Genomic DNA, 21,830 nt, shown 5'->3' with positions numbered 1-21,830 from the left:
CACTTCCTCTTTTCTACTCCCAGAATCTCTGCCACATGCAGTGGGGGAGTCAGAAAGAGCCATAGGAGAATCACTTGAGGCCAAGGGAGAAGTGCTGGGTTCCGGACAACACAGGTCCAAGGAGGGACGCATGGCACGCTCCATGAGGTAATCTTTCAACGTAATGTTCCTTGACTTCTGGGTCCTCTTTTAGAAAGATCTACAAATAGAGCACTTGCCTCTAATATGTCCCCTGCCAAGAGAAATCAGGCATCAGGTATGAGATCACTATGTGGCTGACACCCTGCACATGAAACAGTGCTTGAAACCAAAAAACTTGGGCATAACCAAGCTCGTGGTACAAAGCAAAAACAATCTTGAAAAAGTAAACACACAAAAAAGCTTTACAAAAACAGAACTAAAATATTGCCAAGGGGGGAAAAATGTATAACCTCAATCACTATTTATAATATGAAGAAAAAGCTTTCTTCAGAAGAAAAAAGGGAACTTTGAGCAACAGCCTATGGACAGCTCCACAGGTAGCAAGAAGGAACTGATGGGAGCATGGGGGAATCTTTACCCTTTATACCCTCAGCTGAGGAGGTGCATAGCACATGTGCTACCCTGACAGGTACCACTAGGGAAAACTCACTGGCTACAGTGCATTAGACACACGCGCATACGCACACACGACTCATGCAATCTCTCTAAGCAGCAGTTTCCACTACTACTGAGAAGTAGTTAAGGGTATATGTTAATTAGTTTCATTTTATTGGGTAAAGTTATATTTTATATGGTAATTGATGTCTTTGTTTCTGTCACACCCGTAAGACAAACAGTGAAGGGTTAAAACAGTGACATTAAGATGACCTCTCATTCTGGAACAGCCAAAGCACCAGGCTTGGATAAATCCAAGTAATTTTTTCTGAAAGAGTCATTTCTGTTAAAAAGGCCAAGGAGCCTTATAGATAAGTTCCCCATCTGAGAAATAAGCTGCGTACTACAACACCGAAGTTATAGCAAGTGGGTTCTAAAATTTGGAAGAAGCATACTTTTGAGATGAACAGATTTAAATCACAAATAAGCATTATTACCCATAATGCAGAGCTGTAAGTTTAACAAGTTTCATCCTAAATTGCCTACTTTTTTTTTTTTTTTGGTTTGTTTGTTACTTTCACACAGTATTTAAGTTTTTACAAAATTGGGATGAAGGGGAAGGAAAGAATAAGGAGAGGCACCCTCAAACCATTTCCAAGCTTCTTCACATATACAACCCGAGTTAAAAAAAAAAAAGGTTTTTAAACAAATTTTATTAAAAGTGACACAATAGACTAATATTTTGGTGAGATATGGTGCCTCCCCAATCCCCATGTGTTAAAAATAAGCTGATCAATCATATTAATCGGTATACAAGAAAAATACACCAATAGACTTCATAAGAAGTATGCTTACATTAATCACTTGTCCTGCACAAGCAATAAGTTTCTAACGGTCCTAAGTGCCTTCTGCATACAAATTAAGTAGCATGAATGTTAATATGTGTATTTATTTGCCCTAAGGGCAAGAGACACTTTTGTTTACTGTGTCTATTTTGCCATTAGTAAAATTCAGAAGACCTCTTTTGGGGTTCATTTATTGGAAATTGGTGATTAGTACTCACGCTTTCAACTCAGCAAATCTCACTAGGATCCGAGCATAGTTCTCATTTTGGCAATGTTTTTCTGCAGGTAGTGCAGCAACTGCTTGACTGTAACGACCAATCAATCTATTCAATAGACTAATATCAGTCTCAGGAATACCCTTTTTTTCCAATTTAAGCAAGAAACTCAGCCAGTCTTCTGGATTATTTGCAGTCATCATTATTTGATTAACAGTGCCAGAGTTATCTAAGAGAAAAAGCAACAACCACCAAATACATTCTTAGATTTATGGTTATAAAGTAATACACACACCCACCCTCCAAATGTGAACACTAAAAGGGGAAAAAAACTTTAGAAACTTTTTTTTGCAAATACTAACAAATATGAGCAATCTACAAACAAGTGCACAAGACAGCTCTAGGCAGCATTATCAAGAGGAGCTGACATTAGTTACTTGTTTTGGTCTTGTTTTAGTCTTAAAAAGTCTTAGTCTTACTTTGTTTTAGTCTTAAAAAGACTGTAAAAAGAAAATACTGAAATAGATTAAACTGTTTTTGTTTAATAGTTCTCAGACTAGTTAATTTTAGTATCAATTGCAGTAAGAGTGAAAATACAGATTAAAAAAAATACCTGTTGTATCAGCCGAGACTTTAGTAATATTAAACTCATCAGTCACATTGTCTTCATTTTTATATTTATTTTTCAGGTCTCTGACTCTATTCATGATTGAAGCAATTGTCAGTCCTCTTTCACTTAAGTCCTCCTCCTCCATCTCTAGACATACAGATAAAAGACAGGGTAACTATTGCAGAATTCTGTAGCAGTTAACATTCAGTTGAAAGCTTCTGTAGCTGATAGCCTAGAGAAGCCTCATGTACACTTTGAAGATCAATTAAGGTCATTCCATATCTATGTATGAGATATTTATTTCAGCAAAAGTTAAGAACTTCTGTCATCAAGGCAATTTTAATTATAATCTTGAAACTAGTTATTTTTACTAATATGTTAATGGTATCTACAACCATAGCAATTCAGCATTACTTTTTTCCTATATATACACAAACAAGTATTTAAGAGTGTTCTTTGTATGCAGCTTGTGCAATGCTGTTCAACAACATAGTGCTTTAAAATTTTTCAGCAATTTATTCTTTGGTGGATTTGGTTCAATAGTACATTTCAGTTGAATGTTACCATCTAAAAAAGTGCAATTAAAAAGGTCTAATGCCCTTAAGAAAGATAAACACATATACACATTTTTTTAAAAGTCACACAAACACATTTCAAAGTATTTGGTTGTTATGGTTTGACTTTCCAGTGCTTTAAGTTTTCATGGGGCTTTACAAGAGTATTATAAAATAGATCCCTCTCCCAAAGTTGCAGCCTAAATAAGACATACAAGACACTAAAGACAAACAGGTATATTTTGGGGGAAATGGAGGAAAAATGATGGCTCAGCACATGAAGATCACATTGTTTGCAATACAGTTGAATACGCTTTTTTGTTAAATTCAGGCTGGTTGATTTGTTTGCTCTGATGGGGGAATACAGCCCAGCATGGAAAGCAACAGTTGATGCCACAGAAGATTAGCAGTGACAGGCTAACCAGAAAACAGAAAAGTTGTACAGATGGAAACACGGAGAAAGAGCCATTCATGCAAGATCACACAAAATCTATGGCAGAGCCAGAACAGAGGCCAGATCTCAAGTCCCAATCTTTTGCTTTAACCATAAGACCATAATATCTCTATTTCTTCAGACATAAAGTGTGGCTAATGCTTAACTAACAGGGGTATTAAGATTAGGGTACATCTATACTGATGGTGACAAAGTCATCGCTGTCAGATTGACCTATCTGGATAGATTGAGCAGTCAGAGAAGACCCGCTCAATCAATCCAGAAGTCGACGCAGTAAAACCACCCCCTCAAGTGGCATAGCACTGTATCTACAGGAACACAGTTCCCATCAGCGCAGACAGTGAAGATGCAGCACAGAAGGGAAGCACAGCAGTCAATGGGAGTTACACAAGCAACTATGTGTCGCTTGCGTAACTTCCGTCGACTGCTGCCAAATAGCCAGGTAAGTTTAGACCAGAATTTAGGCTTAGACTTTATTTTGTTTCTGTTTGAAGACAATGTTAGTGCTAAGGATGAAGGATGTTCTTGATAAGTGGCATCAGATTTACTCTTAGTTTCTTTCTATATTAAGGGCAATGTCTCACAGATCATCACACTGGTGGATAGCAATTTGTTTGTCAAGCAGCTAATCAACAGTGTATTTAGGTTTACAGGTTGTGACTACACGTTACAAGAATCCATCTATTAAAACAGTGCAAAGCAACTTGCCAACAGACTTTCAGAGCCATAAATTTGAAACTTTGGTGTTATCAATTAACTTTACCATCTACCCCACCCTCAGGTAGAAGATATGTAAATTCTAAGGCTTTTTAAATACTAAATACTAGTGACCAGAGTTATATTTATGCACTCAGACTCAAAATTCAAACCCTTTATGTGAGATACAAACAATGAAGACATTTTTTGTGTTTAATTATGTTTGGTGATGTTAATCTCAAATTTGCTGCAATGTAAATTTGATGTATATTGTTTTATTTATTCTGTTCTATCAGAATAAAAGTTTAAAATAAATTAATAATGATTCCATTTCCATTAAGTTTATTCAGGTCTTAAAATAGATGGGGAATTAATCTGCCATTCTGCAATAGTCCTTCAGAGACCTGATCTGATTGTCCACCACTTTGAATTTTATCTAATTATTTACATTTGTGTAAAGTAAATGTGTAGGTTTTAAAAAACAGGACACTTTCATAGATGTGATTACATATGGTGAAAGGCAATGGAATTCCATCTTCATATGTATTCATTTGACTAGCAGTACAAGTGCTCTGCAGGTTTACAGCAGTTTTTCTAATTTTAGAATGTTCCTTATATAATTTCCATTATTATTAGATTCTGATCTGTAATTTTCTCCATTGTCCCTTTTTAAAAAATAGTATCATGACTTCTTTTAAATTTAGAAAATGTGTAACGAATGTTTTAAGTACTTCATAAGACTATAAACTTAAAACAACATGCTCCCTGCCAGTGAATGTTTAGACAAATCATTTTTGAAATGGTGCATATACCCCCTTTGTTCTTGCTATCTTCTTTTAGTGATCTTTGGCCTTGTGTTCTGTCTCTTTTTGTATCTAGGTTCTCCAGCCTTACAGTTACTCCAAGTCCTGATTTTTAAAAGTGCTGAGCACCCACAACTTCAGTTGAAGTCTATGAAAGCTGCAAGTACTAAGCATCTTTGAAAAAACCAGGTTCTAAGTCTTTCTTGCCTCCTTCCCATTTACCACATGGAGCCCTAAGCACTCAGATCCTGACCTACACACTCCTCAAATTCCTTCGTGTTGGCTGCTACAGTGTCTTCTCTCAGTTATCAGGGCAGCAAATGCTACAGAATCTGAAGGCTCCAAGCTCTTCGTGGCTCAGCAAAAATTATCTTTGTTCTACCTAGAAATGAAAGTGGACAAAAACAGGCAAATCAGAAGGGTTAATGGCTAGGGAGATTGGTAATCTTGAGACATAATTGTAAAGCTTTCTTGTATAGAGTGAGGTTAAAAGAAACTCAGAGGTGCGTGACAAACTGATGGCTGTAGGAGTCCAAGTTAAAGTCTGTCACAGTTGCAATATCACTGCATGCATCTCAACAAGGCTCTGATGAAGAAGAGTTTCCACCAAGACTCGCAGGAACTAGCAGACACAGCAAAATGAAGCATATTATACCACTTCTCTGTCAAAAACTGCACAAGCAACAGCATTAACCATGACAGATAAACCCCTAAACTGTCTGGGATCTGGATAGCCTAGGCACCATGTGCCATGTGTTGCTGCTACAGTTGAGGTCCATTTGCTTTTGTTCTGTATCTGTACAGCACCTAGCACAATGGTTTCCTGGTGGATGGCTGGGGCTCTATGGGCTACGCACCACAAATAATAAAGATTTGTACCGTGGGATGGGAGGCGAGGATACAGGTTGGGGGAGACCCGAGGGCTAGTTCTACATCACTGCATTCTTGTTCTGTCAGAGACCACTTACAGACCTGACATAACGGGCGTAAATTACGAGTCAGCCTCTCAGGGCGAGTCCCCGTACCCAGGCTCGGCAGGGCGTGCGCTGCCTCCGGGCCCCGGGACGCTCATGGCGAGCACAAGGAGAGGCCGCCACTGCGCCTCGGGCTTGTGACAAGAGGGCGGGCTGAAGAGCAGCGGGGGGCTGAAGGCGCCGTTCGCCACGTTGGCCCCGCAAGATGCTTCGCAGGCGGCTGGCGCCGGGAAGGAATCAGGGGAAGGGGAGATCCAGGCCCGCCCGCATAACGGGGAGGAGAGCGGCCGTGGGGAGCGCGAGTGACCAGGCCTCACTCCGGACACCCTAACACCCTGCCGCCGGCCCCGCACTCACTGCCCCCCGCCACCGAGCGGCCCCGGCGAGCAGCCAGAGCCGTTGGGACCAGGGCAGCCGCACTCACCGCCGGCGGCCAGGCCCGGGCTGCTGCAGAAGGAAGTTAGGAGCAGAGGCGCGCGCGCCGCGCTCTGTGTTTGAATATCGTCACCGCCCAACAAGCTGGCGTCGGATTGGCGAGTTCGGCTCCGGGGCGGCGACAGATCTTAGCTCCGATTGGACAAGAGGCTCGTCGAGCGCCGCCCTAGTCCCGCCCCCTACTGGAGAGAAGAAGCCTTGGCCCGGGCTGGGTCCGGCGAACCTATTCCGTTGAAGCGGAAAACGCAGAGACGGGAGCCGGCTCCTGCCCTTCCGCTGCTCTAGGGTCCCAGCCAGCCGCCTCTGCCGCCACCCTCACGGCAGCCGCGCGTCCCATCCGCCTGCTGCTTTCTGTGCCGGCCGGCCGGCGGGCTGAGGTGTCCAACCTCATTCACCCACCCTGCTTGCACTGCAGCCGCCGAAACAGCCACGTCATCCCCCCACCTGAGGGAAAGGTTAATTAAATCAATGGCATAAAGAGGATGCTGGGCAAGATGGGTTCACCCAAAGTAGCTGCTCAGGCCACAGTTACCTGATCTCCTCCTTTGAGGCAATAACTGACTTTTTTAGTTGAGGGAGGTGCAGTAGATCTGAGATACTTGAACTTCACTAAAGCATTTGGCAAGGTACCGGGTGGGACGGTATTAAGAGTAAATTAGAGAAGCTGGAGATCAGTACAAGCATTGCAAGGTAGATGAGCTAGCTTGAAGGGGAGAAGGCAGCAGGTTGTGCTGAAAGGTAAACTGTTGAGCTGAAGGGTTGTTGCTAGTTAAGTTCCTCAAGCATCAGTCCTGGGACCAATCTTATTCAATATTTTTGTTAATGACTTTTGTGCAAGAAGTAGGAATGTGATAAAGAAATTTGCTGATGATACAAAGTTGAGAGGCATCATCAATACAGAGGAGGCTTGGACTATTTTACGCAGGAATTCTGGATGACCTTCAAGGATGCAGTGATAGAAATGGGATGACAACTGTACAGAGAGCAAGGTCACGCACTTAGGGCTATTAATAAAAATTGCTGCTGTAAACTGGTGGGTCACATGTTCACTTGGAAGCAACAGAAGAGGAGAGAGACCTGGGTGTGTGGTTGATCGCAGAATGGCTGTGAGCCCCCAGTATGATACTTCTGATCCTGGCATGTGTCAGGTGAGGCATTTTCAGAATCGAGATGTATTAATGCCATTGTACAAAGCACTGGTAAGACATCATCTGGAAAGCTGTGTAATTCCTGGTAATTTATGTTAAAGAAAGATGAATTCAAACTGGAACAAGTGCATAAAAGAGCTACTAAGTTGATGAGGGCAGTGGAGGGCCTATATTTTGAGAGGAAACTGGAAGAGGTTGGTCTATTTAGTCTAGCAAAAAGAAGGCTGACGGGGGAATATGATTGTTCTCTATAAATACATCCGGGGAGTAAACACCAGGGACGATGAAGTGTTGGTTAAATTAAAGGATAACGTTTGCACAAAAACAAGTGTATAAACTAGCCATGAACAAATTCAAACTGGAAATTATGTTTCTAACCATCTGAGGAGTGAGATGCTGGAATAGCTGCCAAATAGTTGTGGGGGTAAACTATTAGTTTCAAAGAGAATTGGACAGATTTATTAATGGGATTGTATGACAGGGTTGGTTGTGAGAGCTCAGCAGCTCTAGTGGTCCCTTCCAGTTCATGTCTTCTGTTCCTAAAAGGTCATATTTCAGGGGTCAGGAAGGGATATTTTTTCCCCATCAAAGTATTCTGGCTGTTTTTTTCATTTCCTTTCTCTGAAGCATGGGAGATGCCACTGCTTATCAGCGTATGCACAACATGCCAAGCCATTTGATGGCATAATCATCAGTCAGGCGGAGAGCCAGTAGCCTGCCATCGAAATAAGTCAGTGGGCACTCATCAAGGATATGTGACATTGACCGCTGCTGCATTGCGGGTCATTAGAAAAACCCCAGTTAAGGAGATTGGCCTCACAGTTGTCCTGTCCTATTCAAAACTAGTTCAGAGATGACCACAGATGACTTGGCAGATCAAAACCTGGTGGACAGATGGTAGGGTCAGTGACAAGAGAGTGATTAATGACTCTCATCGCTGCCCACTCATTGCACCAAGCAGATTCCACTGCCATGTCGTGTGATAACATAAATGACCATAAAGAGCATCTGGATAAACTTGTACAAGAGTGTAACATGCAGGTCGTTGATGTACACATTGAACAGTATCAGTGAAAGAACTAAGCTTTGAGGAAGGTTGTTGATCTGACACTTCCAAGGGCTACAATAGTTGTCCATGTGTACTCTAAACCGCCTGATTTGGAGAAAGAATTCTACTATTTTGACCACCCAACGCGGTGCAACTTGAAAGAGTTTAAACAAAAGGCCTCTGTGTCATAAGCGGTAATCAAATCCAAGAAGACTGCTTCCATCTTTAGATTTTGTTGGAAACTGTTGTCAATAAAAGTGGTCAAGGCCAGGACTTGATCACAGATGCTGAGTCCTTTCCTGAACCCTGTGTGCTTGACCAGCAAGACATTGTCCAAATCTGGAGCGATTGATTGGAGGATCGAATGCTCAAACACCTTGAAACACACCCACAGCTGGTCCAGGGCTCTGAGGGGCACCAAGCCTTCTCACCCTCTTTCATGTGCTTAATGGGCTGGTTCTTGCTCACATGCTCAAGATCTAACTATCATCATATGTGGGGTTGGGAAGGAATTTCCCCTCAGGTCAGAGAGACAGTGATTTTTGAGGGCTTTTTTGCCTCCATCTGTAGGATAGGATGGAGGTCACATCTCAGGATTATCGGAGTATATCTCATTTAATCAATTCTCTGCCATTGCAGGGACCTCAGGCATTGGTGCACCTCAGTCCCTCCTATTCTCTTCCTGTGGTACATAATAATTTAGGTCCCTGTGGGCTGCAATGCTTTGATCTAATTTTGGTTGTTGGGTTTAGCGTGGGGATGGTGTTATGCAAAATGAAGCACTCGAGACTGTTTCAAGGGGAAAAGGCAGTATGCTGCATTTATTAACAGAAACTAAATTAGTAACTAGCTTAAGCCTATGCGCGCGCACACACACACAGGCGTGCCCAAACGCACCAGGAAACGTTCTATAGTTATATATAGCTACCAGTCTTGATCGTGGCTTGAGGTTGTAGCTTGGGTCCGTTGCTGGAGTTCGTGGCTCGTGGCAGCTACCTGGCCAGGGAAGCTGGGCACGAGGAGAGCAGGGTCTTTGTTCGGCGCGCACCAACGCTCTTCTTTGATGGTGTGCAGAAAATTATTCTTCTCCCCCAAAGCCTTGCAATCTCACCCAGTCTTTTATAGTTTTTGAGTTTGGCTGTGTCACGTCACTTCTCTGTGACCGTTGATTGCTGGCACAATAGCAGACGTGACTTTCAGCTTGTTCTTTGATGTCTTTGATTAAGTTTGTTCTTTTGTTTTCAGGGGTGGATTCTTCTTTTGCTTTTTAGGGATGTGTTCGCACTTTTCAGCCGTTAGGGTGAACTCCACACTTCATCAGGACAAACTGGCAGTTTGGGTTTGACACTCACATACATACACCCTCCATTCACACCTTGTTCAGAAAACTATCTTAGTCATCTAAAGGTTTAGAAAGGGTTTGATACAAGATGGAGTACATTAACAATATGGAGTATGACTGAGAGAAGTTCAAATGTTATAGACAAAATTGTGAGATGGTGATTATACATTCTGGGGAAACAACACAAATAAGGGTATGAATGAACAAAGCTATGAATTAATCTACAGGGTTGCAATTACAATTTTATTCCTACAATGGTAGTGGCCTGGATACAAGGAGGTCAAACTAGATGATCTGGTTTTCTCTTCTGGTCTTAAACTCTGATGTGATGGGGACTGACAAGTCCTGTGGCTGGAAAGGGAAATTGTGTCTCCCCAGCCTGTTATCTGAGCTCAGCAACAAACGAGCATCACCAACTCTCCTGATAATAGGGCAAGTTGCTCAAAATTTGGTGTCTGTCTTAAAGCCCCAACTCCAGGATTTACAGAATTAGATAAGACTCTGATTTTACATTAACAATTTTTTTGGAGTGGCTGCTGCATGTTCACACTCATGGAATGTGCAGACGCAGCCAAGAGGGTGTTTGAGAATATGCAGAAGCCACGCAAAGCTTTCTGGTTCAATTTCTAACAAGACTCAAGTTGGTTCCTTATTCCCAGCTCTTTATTCATGGTTCCCAGTTTTTTATTTAAGCACCATTTATAAAATGGAATGTAAGTGGGTGTGAAATATGTCAGCATATTGCTCAGAAATAAAGCTTAAGGTTGGTGCAGGACCTATCCCAGCTACTTCAAAACATCCTAATAGATACGGGTTGTGTCAGTTGGAGGTATCCTAAGTAGTATTTTGTTAAGTGTAACCCAGTTCCCTACTTCAATAATTAATTATTAAATAAGCAATATTTATTTACCGATGTAGCTTGTTCTAAATTCAATCACTCATTAGGGTGAAATTACTAAATATTTAATCGTTGATATATTGTTTTTAATTTTGATCTTTGAATAAGGAACTGAGAGCAACAACTAAGGAAATAGGAATATTTCCTGACTTCAGCCTTGTAATTTACTACCCTTAGGGTTGCAAAAGAAAACAAACACTTCAGGTCTCAAAAACCAGCAGGCAAATAAAGAGAACCCCATTTATAAAGTAAAGGCAGTAAAAGAAATGCAGTCAACAGTTGTCAAAGGGCTAGATACAGAAAGGGGACATTGGCATTGCAACTCTCAACTGCCTGGCACCCAGTGGAATTCATAGCTCCAGGTTAAGTATGCATTATACAGGGAGAGTTAGGCCCTGAAGAAAGGGATTCTTAGAAGCCAGAAAGCAGAGCCGTAGACAACTAAGCTAGCCAGGAGTGAAATGCAAAGTGTCTCTCTTGAATTTGGGGAGGCTGGCTCCACCCCAAAGCCCTGCCCCTGCCCCACCCATGCTCTGTCCCTGCCTATGCTCCACCCCAGGCCCCTCCCAGGAGGCCCCCCTGCCCATGCTGCTTGCTCCTCTTGGCTCACCCAGTCTCACTCTGCTTCTTATAGCCTGTGCTCCATCTCCTCCTCCAAACCCTCCCCCGCTGCTTGCCCCTGTGGGGATGGGGATGGGGTCAGGAGGAGATGGAATAGAGGTGGGGCCTCAGAGGCTGAGAGAAAGCTTCTGGCAGGGGCTTTTGGGGGCGACTTAGCTTCCCCAAGCCTCATACCCCTGGCCCTAGCTGACTGACTGGCCAGCGGGGGATGCATATCTCCACTTGGGATTTTCAGTTATGAACCCTTTTCTGTAGTTACGCACAGAAGCTGAATTAACCCAGTGACCCTTCTGGGCCCAGGGTAGCCACCTGAAAATGCCAAGGTCAGGGCAGGCTGCAAAAGGAGAGCAGATTCTCCCAGGTGGGTGACACTGAAGTCAGACTTCCTAACAACCACAAACTGTGCTTTTGATTCACACACTGGTTATCAAGAAGCTCAAAATACAAATATACACAGCCCCCTTTACTGCATTTCAGTCTCTGGCCCCCAATTATCCACTAGGTCCAGTAAAGAGACCAGTTATTTAAACTATGTTCTTTATTAAAAAGGTTCCCCCTGACCCCAAAGGGTCAGCCACAGAACCAGATCAATATAAGTTTGGATCTTACCCAAAATATCACGCTGCCAGCCAATCCTTTAATAACTAAAACTAAAGGTTTATTGTAAAAGGAAAGAAACAAACAATAAGAGAAATGTTAAAGGATTAAAGTGATCCGATACATACAAATGATTTGAAAGTCCATATACATCAGGTTTCTAGAAGAATTGTGGAGTTTGTAGGCTTGTATAGTCCCTCTGGTATACATCCAGTACTTGGATGGGTCTCAGTCCTTTGTTTCACAGCTTCAGTTCAGTTGTAGATGAGCTGATCCAGAGGTAGGTTGGTAGCTGAAGCTGAATCCTGACTGAAGACAAAATGGATTCCAAGGCTTCTGTCTTATATACCCTCTGTCCTTGCCATGCTACTTGTGGAATTTTACAGGAACTAAAATGGAGTTCAGATTCACAAGAGCAAGTCCTGGTTACTCATCAGGTATACCTTTGGCTTTTCCCCGGGGGCCCTTTGCATCTGTGGTTGTCTGAATGGGCCATTAAGCAGGCAGGCTATTGTTTTGCTGCCACCCCATCTAGGGTGTGTCTCATACAGCACAATTTGAAATACAGCTATATCAAATATAGCCATAGCTTCCATTACACGTATAACACATGAACATAAGTATTATCATCTTACTTAGCATATTATAACCTTTCTAACAGTACCAGACATGGCATATCTTACATGAATTACTATGATTTTGACATACTGATGTCAAGCAATATACTAAATGCTTTCCCCAATCCAGCCAGTGTGACACCCCCAACACGAGACTGGTGTAGAAGGAAGTAATCAGAGCTCCTGAATACACCTCAAGGGTTTCCTTTATTCAGCCAGTGTGACAAACCCTTTCTCTCAAAAAACCTAGAGAGAGAAAGATACTTCCCCACCCCATTATTGCCAATAGCCCAGTGATTAGGGCATGCACCTGGAATGTAGGAAAGTCAAGTTAAAGTTCATGCTTTGATGAATAGTTAATTATTTATATGACGTGGAATAGCTCCAACAGGAGAGATTGAGATGGACCCAACCCAGATTACCCAATAATGTGGTGAGTAAGGTATTAACCTCAGATACAGAGACCTGGATTCAAGTTCCTGCTCCAAATTAGGCAGAGTGGGAAATCAAAATTGGGTGTTCCAGGTGAGTGTCCTAACCACTAAGCTATTGGGTATTCAGGGACACATACTTGCCATCCCCAGAAATTCCCAACCCGTTTGCCACTGGGTGTCTAGTGAAGGTCAGGCATGCTGTGAGCATGCCCATCAGGTCAGGCCCTGCAGATGAACTAGTTGGGACATTGTAAATTTGGGAAGCTCACTGGGTCCTAGGCATGAGCTTGGGCTCTAAGCAGCTCATTACTGTGGCTAGAATCAGAACTGAGGCAGCTTGTTACATGCCCACTGTGTCAGAAACTTAGGCGCCTACAGATTTAAGCGTCAGCTGAGTGTTTTGTGAATGTCCGTGATGCTTAAATGTTGTACTTAGGTGCCAAAGTTACTTTGTGAATTTAGACCAGAGTCACTAAAAGAAACCAAATCATGGTGCGAAGGGCAAAGTGTCTTTCTGCACTAGTTTCTAATCCATAATAGCAATGAGTAGAAATAAATGCTCAATTTTCAATAAAGCAGAACTGATATTTAATGTTAATGATCTGGAAAAAGGAGTGAATGGTGAGGTGACAATTTATACATGACACAATTATTTAGGTTAGTCAAGATCAAAGAAGACTGTGGAACTGCAGAGGGACCTAAGTAAGATAGATGAATGGGCTGCACAATATCAGAGGAAATTCTACATTGACAAAATAATCCACTTATGAAGGTTAGTTGAATTACTTACATTTACTTTAAAATAAGTGCAAATAACGACTCTTGAAAAAAGACCTTGGTGTCATTATGAACAGCTTATTATGAAAACCTCTAGTCAGTGTGCTGTAGCAGTGAAATAGGCAAACAAAATAAACAATTCATTACAAAAAGTTAAGGCAAAAGTTTTTGTTCAGTGAAGGCTGAATGGAGACCATGTTCCATAAATACTGCAATCTGCTCTCACATTTTGCATAAGCAATTTGCATTGTGTTGTGCTCTCTTGCATATGATGTTCTGAAATAATTAAAATGAATGTTTCTAAATTCATAATTTGCGTATAATTGTACTTAGATAACTTCTTAAATGAAGTCTATTATCTGCAACAGATGATACAATTATATATATGAGTGAGTCATCTGTTGGCTCATTGACTCAACATTCTCTGAGTGTCACAAACACACAATGTCTGAGTACTACTAGATTTTGCTTTTAAATCTCAGAGTTAGCAAGAAGATATGTAACTACATGTAATTTTATATAACTCTTTATTACTGATGCATCTTAGAACCAATACAGCAAGGTACTGAAGTAAGTGCCTATCTTTAACCACGTAAATAGTCCCATGAAAGTACCTATTTGAATGGAGACCCTGAGGAGATTTATGTATCATGTTTTTTATTTTCTATATTTTATAGACTCACAACTATTAAATACTTTATTGAGCCTGTACTGTTTACAATTCACAGTGATTCTCTTTTAGAGGTAGGGCCTGTGATTTTAGAGCAAGTCACATTTGTTTTCTCTTGCATTATCTTAACTTGGGCCGGTATCAAGACTTTATTTATTTCATTAGGACAGCATTTGGGTAGGGCTGAGTGGAGGAGCAAGTGAAGTTACTTAATGAAATTAATGCAGATAGCATGTACATAGGATTTTAATTGCTCTTAGACCCACTGCAAGCCAGGGATCTATTGGCATCAACTGGAAGAGGGCACAGAGGTACATAAGGGCTACAGGGATCCCCTGGGTCTGGTAGCTACATAGTAGTTCACCAAAGCGTATCATACAAGGTGTGACCCATCTGTGCCTAGAGAAGCCCACCTGAAAATGCCAAGGTCAGGGCAGGCTGCAAAAAGGAGAGCCGATTCTCCCAAACTGGTGGCTAACAGTGCAGTTAGATTCACCAACCAGTCACAAACTGTGCTCCTGATTCCCCACACTGATTATCAAGAAGCTAAAACAAAAAAAATTACACAGTCCCCTTTACGGCATTTCAGTCTCTGGCCCCCAATTAGCAACTAGGTCCAGTAAAGAGATAAGTTATTAAAACTCTATTTCCTTTACCAAAAATGTTCTCCTGATCCCCAAAGAGTCAGTCACATTACCAGACCAATATAAGTTTGGATCTTACCCAAAATACCACACTGCCAGCCAATCCTTTAGTGACAAAAACTAAAGGTTTATTATAAAAGGAAGGAAACAAATGATAAGAAATGTTAAATAGTCAAAACAATCAGATACATACAAATGATATATATCAGATTCTCAGCAGAATTGTAGAGTTTGTAGGCTTGTACAGTCACTCTGATGTACATCTAGTACCTGGATGGGTCTCAGTCCTTTTTTTTTTTTTTTTTCCCATAGCGTCAGTTATAGATGAGTTGGTCCCGAAGTAGAAAGCAGGAATGAAAATAAAATGGGGATGGTGCAGCCACCTTTTATGTTCCTTTGTCATGTGGCTTGTCCTAAATATAGCCACACAGCACATGGCATGGAAAAGCCTCAGAGTCCCCTCTCCATAGACATGTTCATGCATGCCCTAGGAACTCCTAAGGTGTAGCCCCTGGGTTCTTTCACTGGATTCGTAGTACCTTTGAGTTCCCTTGAGGGGATATTAAGCAGGCTTAGTGCTGCTGCCATCCTGTTTGGGGTTCACCCAGAAACACAGCAAATCTAAATATGTATGGCCTATTTGTATTTCAAACTTATGATACAAAATTGACACATGCATATAAATGTGCTTATCAATCTTAGCGAATTATAACCTTTCCAATGGTACGTGACATGGCATATCTCATATGAATAATTGTAATTTTGCAATATTGATATCAATTATATTATAAATGGTCACCCCTAATCCAGACAGCATCACACAAGGTCTCTACTGAAAGCCTGTGTCACACTGGTCATTATAATCATTTTGAGATGTACATAGAGATATTATGTAAGGAAGTGTGTGTGCGGGGCGTGTAAAATTATGTTCTTAAGGTCTGTGAGTTAAGACAAGTCACCAGAAAGTGATCAACATACTCCTGTCAGGCAGGAGGGAAGAGATGCTTATTTGTCTCTAGCTGGTTGTGTGTATTGTCCACTTCAGACTGGAATCCTATCTACAGTCTGAGGCCTTTTCTACTGATGTCCCCACTACCCTCCTTGGGTCGGTGGAGTGCATCATCACCAGGAGCACTTCCACAGACTGAAGAGGGGCAGTGTGGGGAGCTGAGAGACTGGGCTCTCAGCTCCCTGCCAGGAGCCTCCCATGCTTCTCTCGGGCTCCCCCTCCCCGCCACTCACCGTTCCCTGCCAGGAGCCAGCCCCGGGCTTCTCCCCTCCCTTTTCTCTGCCAGGAGCCACGGGAAGCTACCAGGGTCTTCGCCCCTCACCATTCCCAGGGGGAAGGAGCCCGGGCTTCTCGCACCTGGTGAGTGGGGTCCAGCTGCCCCAACTCCTTGCCTCCCTGCCTTCTCCCTGCTGGGAGCTGAGCAAAAGTCAACCCGGGCTTCTCCCCTCTCCACAAGAAACCAGGATCCAGCCTCTCCAGCCAGGAGAAGGGATCTAGCCGCCCGCAGCTGCGAGTAGGGATCCAGTCAACCATGACCTCCCATCCTGGCTTCAAGGTGGGAGCTGGAGTCCAGCCACCGAGGGCTTTTCGCCTCTCTCCCAGACGGGAGTTGGGGGTCCAGCCACCTGGGCTTTTTGCCCCACTTCCAGCTGGGAGCCCTGAAATGTACAAGAATGACAGATAACTACCACAATGTAAGGGAACGTAGTATCTACATTGACACTGCATCACCCTATCTATACTGACATAAGCCCTACACGTCTTCTTGGGGTGGTTTTATTATGTCGATATATCAAGGGTGTTACATTGGTGGGAGGAGCATTTGAATATGCACACCTCCACTGTTTTGTTGACAAAAGCTGACTTTTCTCGACAAAACTCTCTAATGTAGACCAGCTTTAAGCCAAATACTAAGCAAGAGATTGTTAAACCCACCAAGGAAAGAGCACCCAGGAAAAAAAACAGCTAGTGGGTTAGGATGGAAGGGATCCGGTTTATAAGTAAAAAGAATGGATTTTTGTACTCTAACTGTAGAGACCGAGAGAAACTCTACAACTTTCACCTAGGAGACAAGCTGCCAGTATGCTTGTCTTATGAATACTGGCAACCTGGTTGTTAAATACTGGAAGAAAGACTTTTGTGAGACAACCGAATGTCGTGTTAGTTAAATTTAGGTTCTAGTAAGCATGATGTGATTTTATTTATATGTAACTTTTTGTTTCCACTATTTCTGCTTGCTGTCATTTGAATCTCTTTTTTTTGTTAAGTAAATTTACAATTGTTTTCACTATAAACAAATATAAGTGTGGTGTGTTAAGTGGAGCGGGGGTCTAACTGGTAAGGTGCGATGTACTGTTTCTTTCAGAACAGCAGGTCTGGTCATTCTGGGAATGTGCAGTGGGTCAGGGACTGGACACCACAGGGGGATGCCCGGAGGACTTGGATGTTGAAGTGTGCCTGTCACTAACCTGTAAAGAGAGAACGGGGCCTGTGGAGGTCTGGAGGGGAGTGCTTGGGTTGCCAATAGCCGATGGAGTCAGGGAGCTGACCCACAGCAGGCACAAACAAGATTTTCTCATGCTAAGGGCACACTGTGGTGAGATGCTCTCAACCCTGGCTGTTGCCAGAAAATGTCACACTCATCTTTTATTTGCATATAAACATTTAAACTTATTAATATAGTGGTCATAATTTCATATATAGGGTGGTATGGAAACATCCTGCAGGAATCTGGGATGCATTACAAGTGGTAAAGACACAGATGAGTTATGCAGGATTTTTCAAATGATATGGTATAAAGCAGCGGTAAAGCCGCCGAAAGTCCCCCACCCCATCGCCGCCTCGAAACCCTGCCGCCGCCGAAAGTCCCCCCCACACACACACTTTTTTTCCCGAGTGGTACTCGGGGCAGGTACAGTCAGGTCAAGTGGTACCGCTGGTATAAAGGCTTTATACCATACCATCATGGCTTCTGTATTATGATGTGTTGCAAGCCCCCTGTTCTAAAAACGTTTTAGCAAGTTTTAAAAATTATTGGAACTATTTTATGCATCCATTTCCTTCATAAACCAGGTGCCTTCAGGCCAACCCTGTGTGTTTCAAATGGAATCATAAAAACTTCTAAAATGATCTTTCTTTAGTGTCTACAATATCATGACTTTAAGGTCCTTAATCTAAATTGATGCCCGTTACATCTTTATATGAAAACACTATTATTTTCTATATTTTTCATGTTGAAGTGATAGCTATGTGATAATTTGTGGACCCATATGATAAATAAATTACGCACCATGACCATTTTACTTTCCCTTTTCCCATTAAGCCTTCTCTCTGAGACTTAATACTGTCATTCCAATCCCCTGAGGAGTTTGACAACTATTTGTTGTTGAAAATGAACCTGACAGAAATGTTTCTTCCTTCCCCCATACAGAATTTCCTCATGAAATCACACTTGCCTGAAGCTTAGAATAGTTAAGGCACAATCATGAATCACTTACAGATTTTCTGTATATATCAAATACATATATTTTAAATATATACAATTGTTTAAATTGTATTGGTTGAGTTGTGTGTGTGGCATGGTATAAGAAGGGCATGAGGGATTTTATTGCTGGGAGGGTATTACCCTCTCAAAAATAGTTTGCCAAGCTATGTTGTACATAGGGCCATTGTGTAAAAAGACAGTTGATTGTGGTTTCTTAAATTCAGGTCATCAGCTTGTCCCACAAGTAATTAAATTTCATTTGTTAATACAACCTATTTGGTCATCTGAGGCTGCTGGACAATGGGATTTTTCTTAACCTCGTGGCAGGATCGCAACAAAGCAACAATTTTGTACAGACTGATTATGCCACTTTTGGTTATATGATAACAGAATTGAGCCCTTGCACACCATAGTTCAGATGGTAAAAAAACATACTAACAGAATACGTCAATGCATGTGTGGTATTGTAGGGTAATTTTCACTGTGCTTCCACTTTCGGTTGAATCTGATGAATATGTGCATTTAGATAACACCATGTGTATGTATACACATCGGCAAATTCTCTTAGAGTATCAGTTTTGAATGAGATTTGTTTTAGGTTGCATAATGGAAAAAGATTAATTAACAGAACAAATGAAAATTTAGGATTAATTCCCAGGCTTGGCAAACCAGTCAATTAACTGGTCAGTTGATAGCCTATTTTACCAGGGTAAAATTTTGCCCAATATTTCAGCAAGAATGGCCTGCGGTAGATGGCAGCTTACCTTTTTGATTGCATCATGATCCCATTCATAAGCAAGCCTACTTTAATGTCTTGATCACTCATTTTACTACAGGGTATGGCCCTGTTGGGGGGAAAAAGGTGAATTAATTGGAAGTTGAGCAGCTTGAGTGGCTGGAATCTTCTAGAATAAATGCTGTACGTTGTGTGTATCTCTATTTGTATACTAGGCCCTCAACGTACATGGCCATTACAATCTAAACTGACTAGACAAATGTACAGAAGTTAACTCAGAAGGGAGTGAGAGGAAGGTTCATAGTCATTGTCTTCTCTCCCACCACAAAGCGAAAAGATGCACAACCATTAAACTTCTCCCTTAAAGATATCACAGCTGTTAATCCCCTTAATATGTCCCCCACCCAAAGTAAACAACCCACATTAAATGCCCATGTAAATAACCCCCATTCCACCCCTCTCAACAAAAATCCCCTTCATAACACTCCGGACATGGCCCCAGCCAAACACTACTGATAATATGAAAAGCGTTCTAGTGAGGGATTTTTGACATATCTTGCAGTCCTGCTCTGTTCCTAGTGCTGCTGCTAAGGCGTCTGTTGTACTTGCTACAGGGATGGGAGAGGGGTCTGATCTGGGAGGGAAGGGACAGCATACCCAAAAACATCTTGGTTGGCGAGTCTTCTGTAACAGCCACAGTTAGAAATAGAACTGAATGGTTACTGGTTGGTTGAAATACAAGAGATACTACATAATCCAGAAAGCATTCCAGAAGTGGTCAGACATTAATAACAGTGACATAATAAAATATGCAGAGTTGGGGAAAGCCAAAATCATTTGAATGGAACTTCTCCTGGTGCAGCCTCTGGCGATGTGTCTCTGGGGTGATGGCGAATGCCTCAAGGATGGTGGCTTTCACCTTGCTCTAGGTTTGGGCCTCAGCTCGGTCCATTCCCCACAAGGCTGTTTGGATTATGCCCGTTAGGTGGGGGGCCAAGATCACAGCTCAATGCCTTGCGGCCCACTGGGCCAGCCTTACTGACCCTTTCAAACATCACCAGGAGCGCCCTGGGGTCATCCTCAGGCCCCATCTTTGTCAGCTTTACCAGCAGAGTGGTCGGCCCTGGAGAGTCTGGGCTTCCCTCCTGTGTCTGCATGGATTATTGGTGGCTGGAACACTGCCACCATCTGCTGGGCAAGCCATTGCTGCTGTTCATTTTGCTGGGCCACCAACTCCTGGATCAGCCTGTGCTTGTTGGGTGTTTTGCTGCTGCTGTTGGGCCATCTGCTGGAACAATTGTTGTTGCCGTTCCTGGTGTTCTGCCTGTTGCTGCTGTTTTTTGGCTAGTCACTTCAGTAGCTTCTCCATCTCCATTTTCCTCTTAGGCTCTATATCAGGCCAGGATTGAACTTATGCCTGCATTCTACACCACATGTGACAGACAATGCTGGGGTTTCCCCAAAGGGAGGCTATTGGTCCAACTTCCACCCCATGAGGCCCCAAAGTGTCATGCATTGCCTCTGGCTGCCTACCTTGCCACTGCACCAGAGGAGGTCTCGAACAATGGGGCCTACCAATCCACCTGGGTTGAGCAGGAGGCAGTCCTGAAGCCCCTCCTGGAATGGCAGGGCTCAACAAACAGTCTTGCTGGGCACTACAATCATCCTGAGGCCCCTCTGGGCGTGGCAGGGCTCAGCAAAACAGTAGTGCAGAGCAGTCAGCAATTCTGAAGCCCTTCTGGGAATGACAGGGGCTACATCCCTTCTGGGAGTAGGTCTCTCCCCCTCTATTATCCCACCCTACTTTGGGCCCTCTGCTGAGTTTTTAACCCCCGCTTCCTGCCAAAGAGGGTGTAGCATGCATAACTGGGAGGGGCCTCTCTGGCCCTTGAGGAAGCTGAGGGCTCCCCCTATGGTGAAAGGGGCCGGTACACTCTGTCACACTGACCTCACATATAGCGATCAGCTAGACTTTGAGCATGTGAGCAAGAACCAGCCAGCCAAGCACCCGAGAGAGAGAGCGAATACTCAGTGCTAACTCAGAGTCATGGCCCACCCTGCCCAGTGTCCCATCTCCCAGCTGTGGCCATTCTTAATGCTTCAGAGGAAGGAGATTTAAAGAGGAAAAAAACCGAAACCTTCCAGAATACACTGGGGGTGAAAAAATCCCTTGCTGATTCCTGCCGGTGGCCAGCAAAACACTGAAGCCTGAGCTTTAGGAATTCTTATATGCTAGAATTTTTTTCATAAGTTGCATCTTGTTTACCTAGGAAATAGCTTGCAGGAAATCTTCTGAATGTACAATAAGAACATAAACTCTCCATGTATCTCTTATGTCTGATAGATGGAGCAATATTTACAATGAGGGTGTAGTCAGCTTCATGGTAACAACTCCACAGCCAGTGTTTCACTCATTCCACTGCATAACTGAGCATCACCACCCAACCAAATATTTTACTGTCCAGTTTAAAAATATAATCAATGAATTAGGTCCATGGAAGATTATCTTGGTTGTGACTGACAATACAACTAATAGGAAATCTGATTGGGCTTTGTTGATAAATGAGTATCCATGCCTTCTGTTTTATAGATGTGCTGCCTGTATGATGCAGCTTTTTTTATTGGTGGTGTTGAAATCTGAC

The 21,830-nt window shown here is 42.7% G+C and overlaps 1 protein-coding gene and 1 long non-coding RNA gene across 3 annotated transcripts in view; both read right to left on the bottom strand.

Moving 5' to 3' along the window:
• TTK (TTK protein kinase) overlaps positions 1 to 6,466 on the bottom strand; it is a 92,880-nt gene extending 86,414 nt beyond the window's left edge. The window contains exons 1-4 of one of the 2 annotated variants that reach the window (XM_067532656.1): positions 6,386 to 6,466; positions 5,007 to 5,135; positions 2,250 to 2,393; positions 1,640 to 1,865 (exon numbers count right to left, since the gene is read on the bottom strand). In XM_067532656.1, the coding sequence (XP_067388757.1) occupies positions 1,640 to 1,865; positions 2,250 to 2,391 (368 nt within the window). In that variant the 5' untranslated portion in view covers positions 2,392 to 2,393; positions 5,007 to 5,135; positions 6,386 to 6,466. Of the gene's footprint in view, positions 1 to 1,639; positions 1,866 to 2,249; positions 2,394 to 5,006; positions 5,136 to 6,151; positions 6,309 to 6,385 lie in introns of those variants that run through there. The other variant, XM_067532655.1, reaches the window with a different exon arrangement.
• A 9,889-nt stretch (positions 6,467 to 16,355) lies between these two features.
• LOC137143083 (uncharacterized) lies at positions 16,356 to 19,280 on the bottom strand. The gene is made up of 2 exons (XR_010917107.1): positions 19,217 to 19,280; positions 16,356 to 16,626 (listed from the first exon to the last, which is right to left on the bottom strand). It is a non-coding gene; the product is annotated as an uncharacterized lncRNA (long non-coding RNA).
• Positions 19,281 to 21,830: the final 2,550 nt, after the last annotated feature.

This window comes from Emydura macquarii, unplaced genomic scaffold, assembly GCF_026122565.2.
Source record: "Emydura macquarii macquarii isolate MOO-44397 ecotype Brisbane River unplaced genomic scaffold, CSIRO-AGI_Emac_v2 contig_3295, whole genome shotgun sequence".
In the NCBI taxonomy this organism is placed as follows: domain Eukaryota; kingdom Metazoa; phylum Chordata; order Testudines; family Chelidae; genus Emydura; species Emydura macquarii.
The sequence above is the reverse complement of the archived record's forward strand: the minus strand, read 5'-3'. Positions and strand labels throughout refer to the sequence as shown.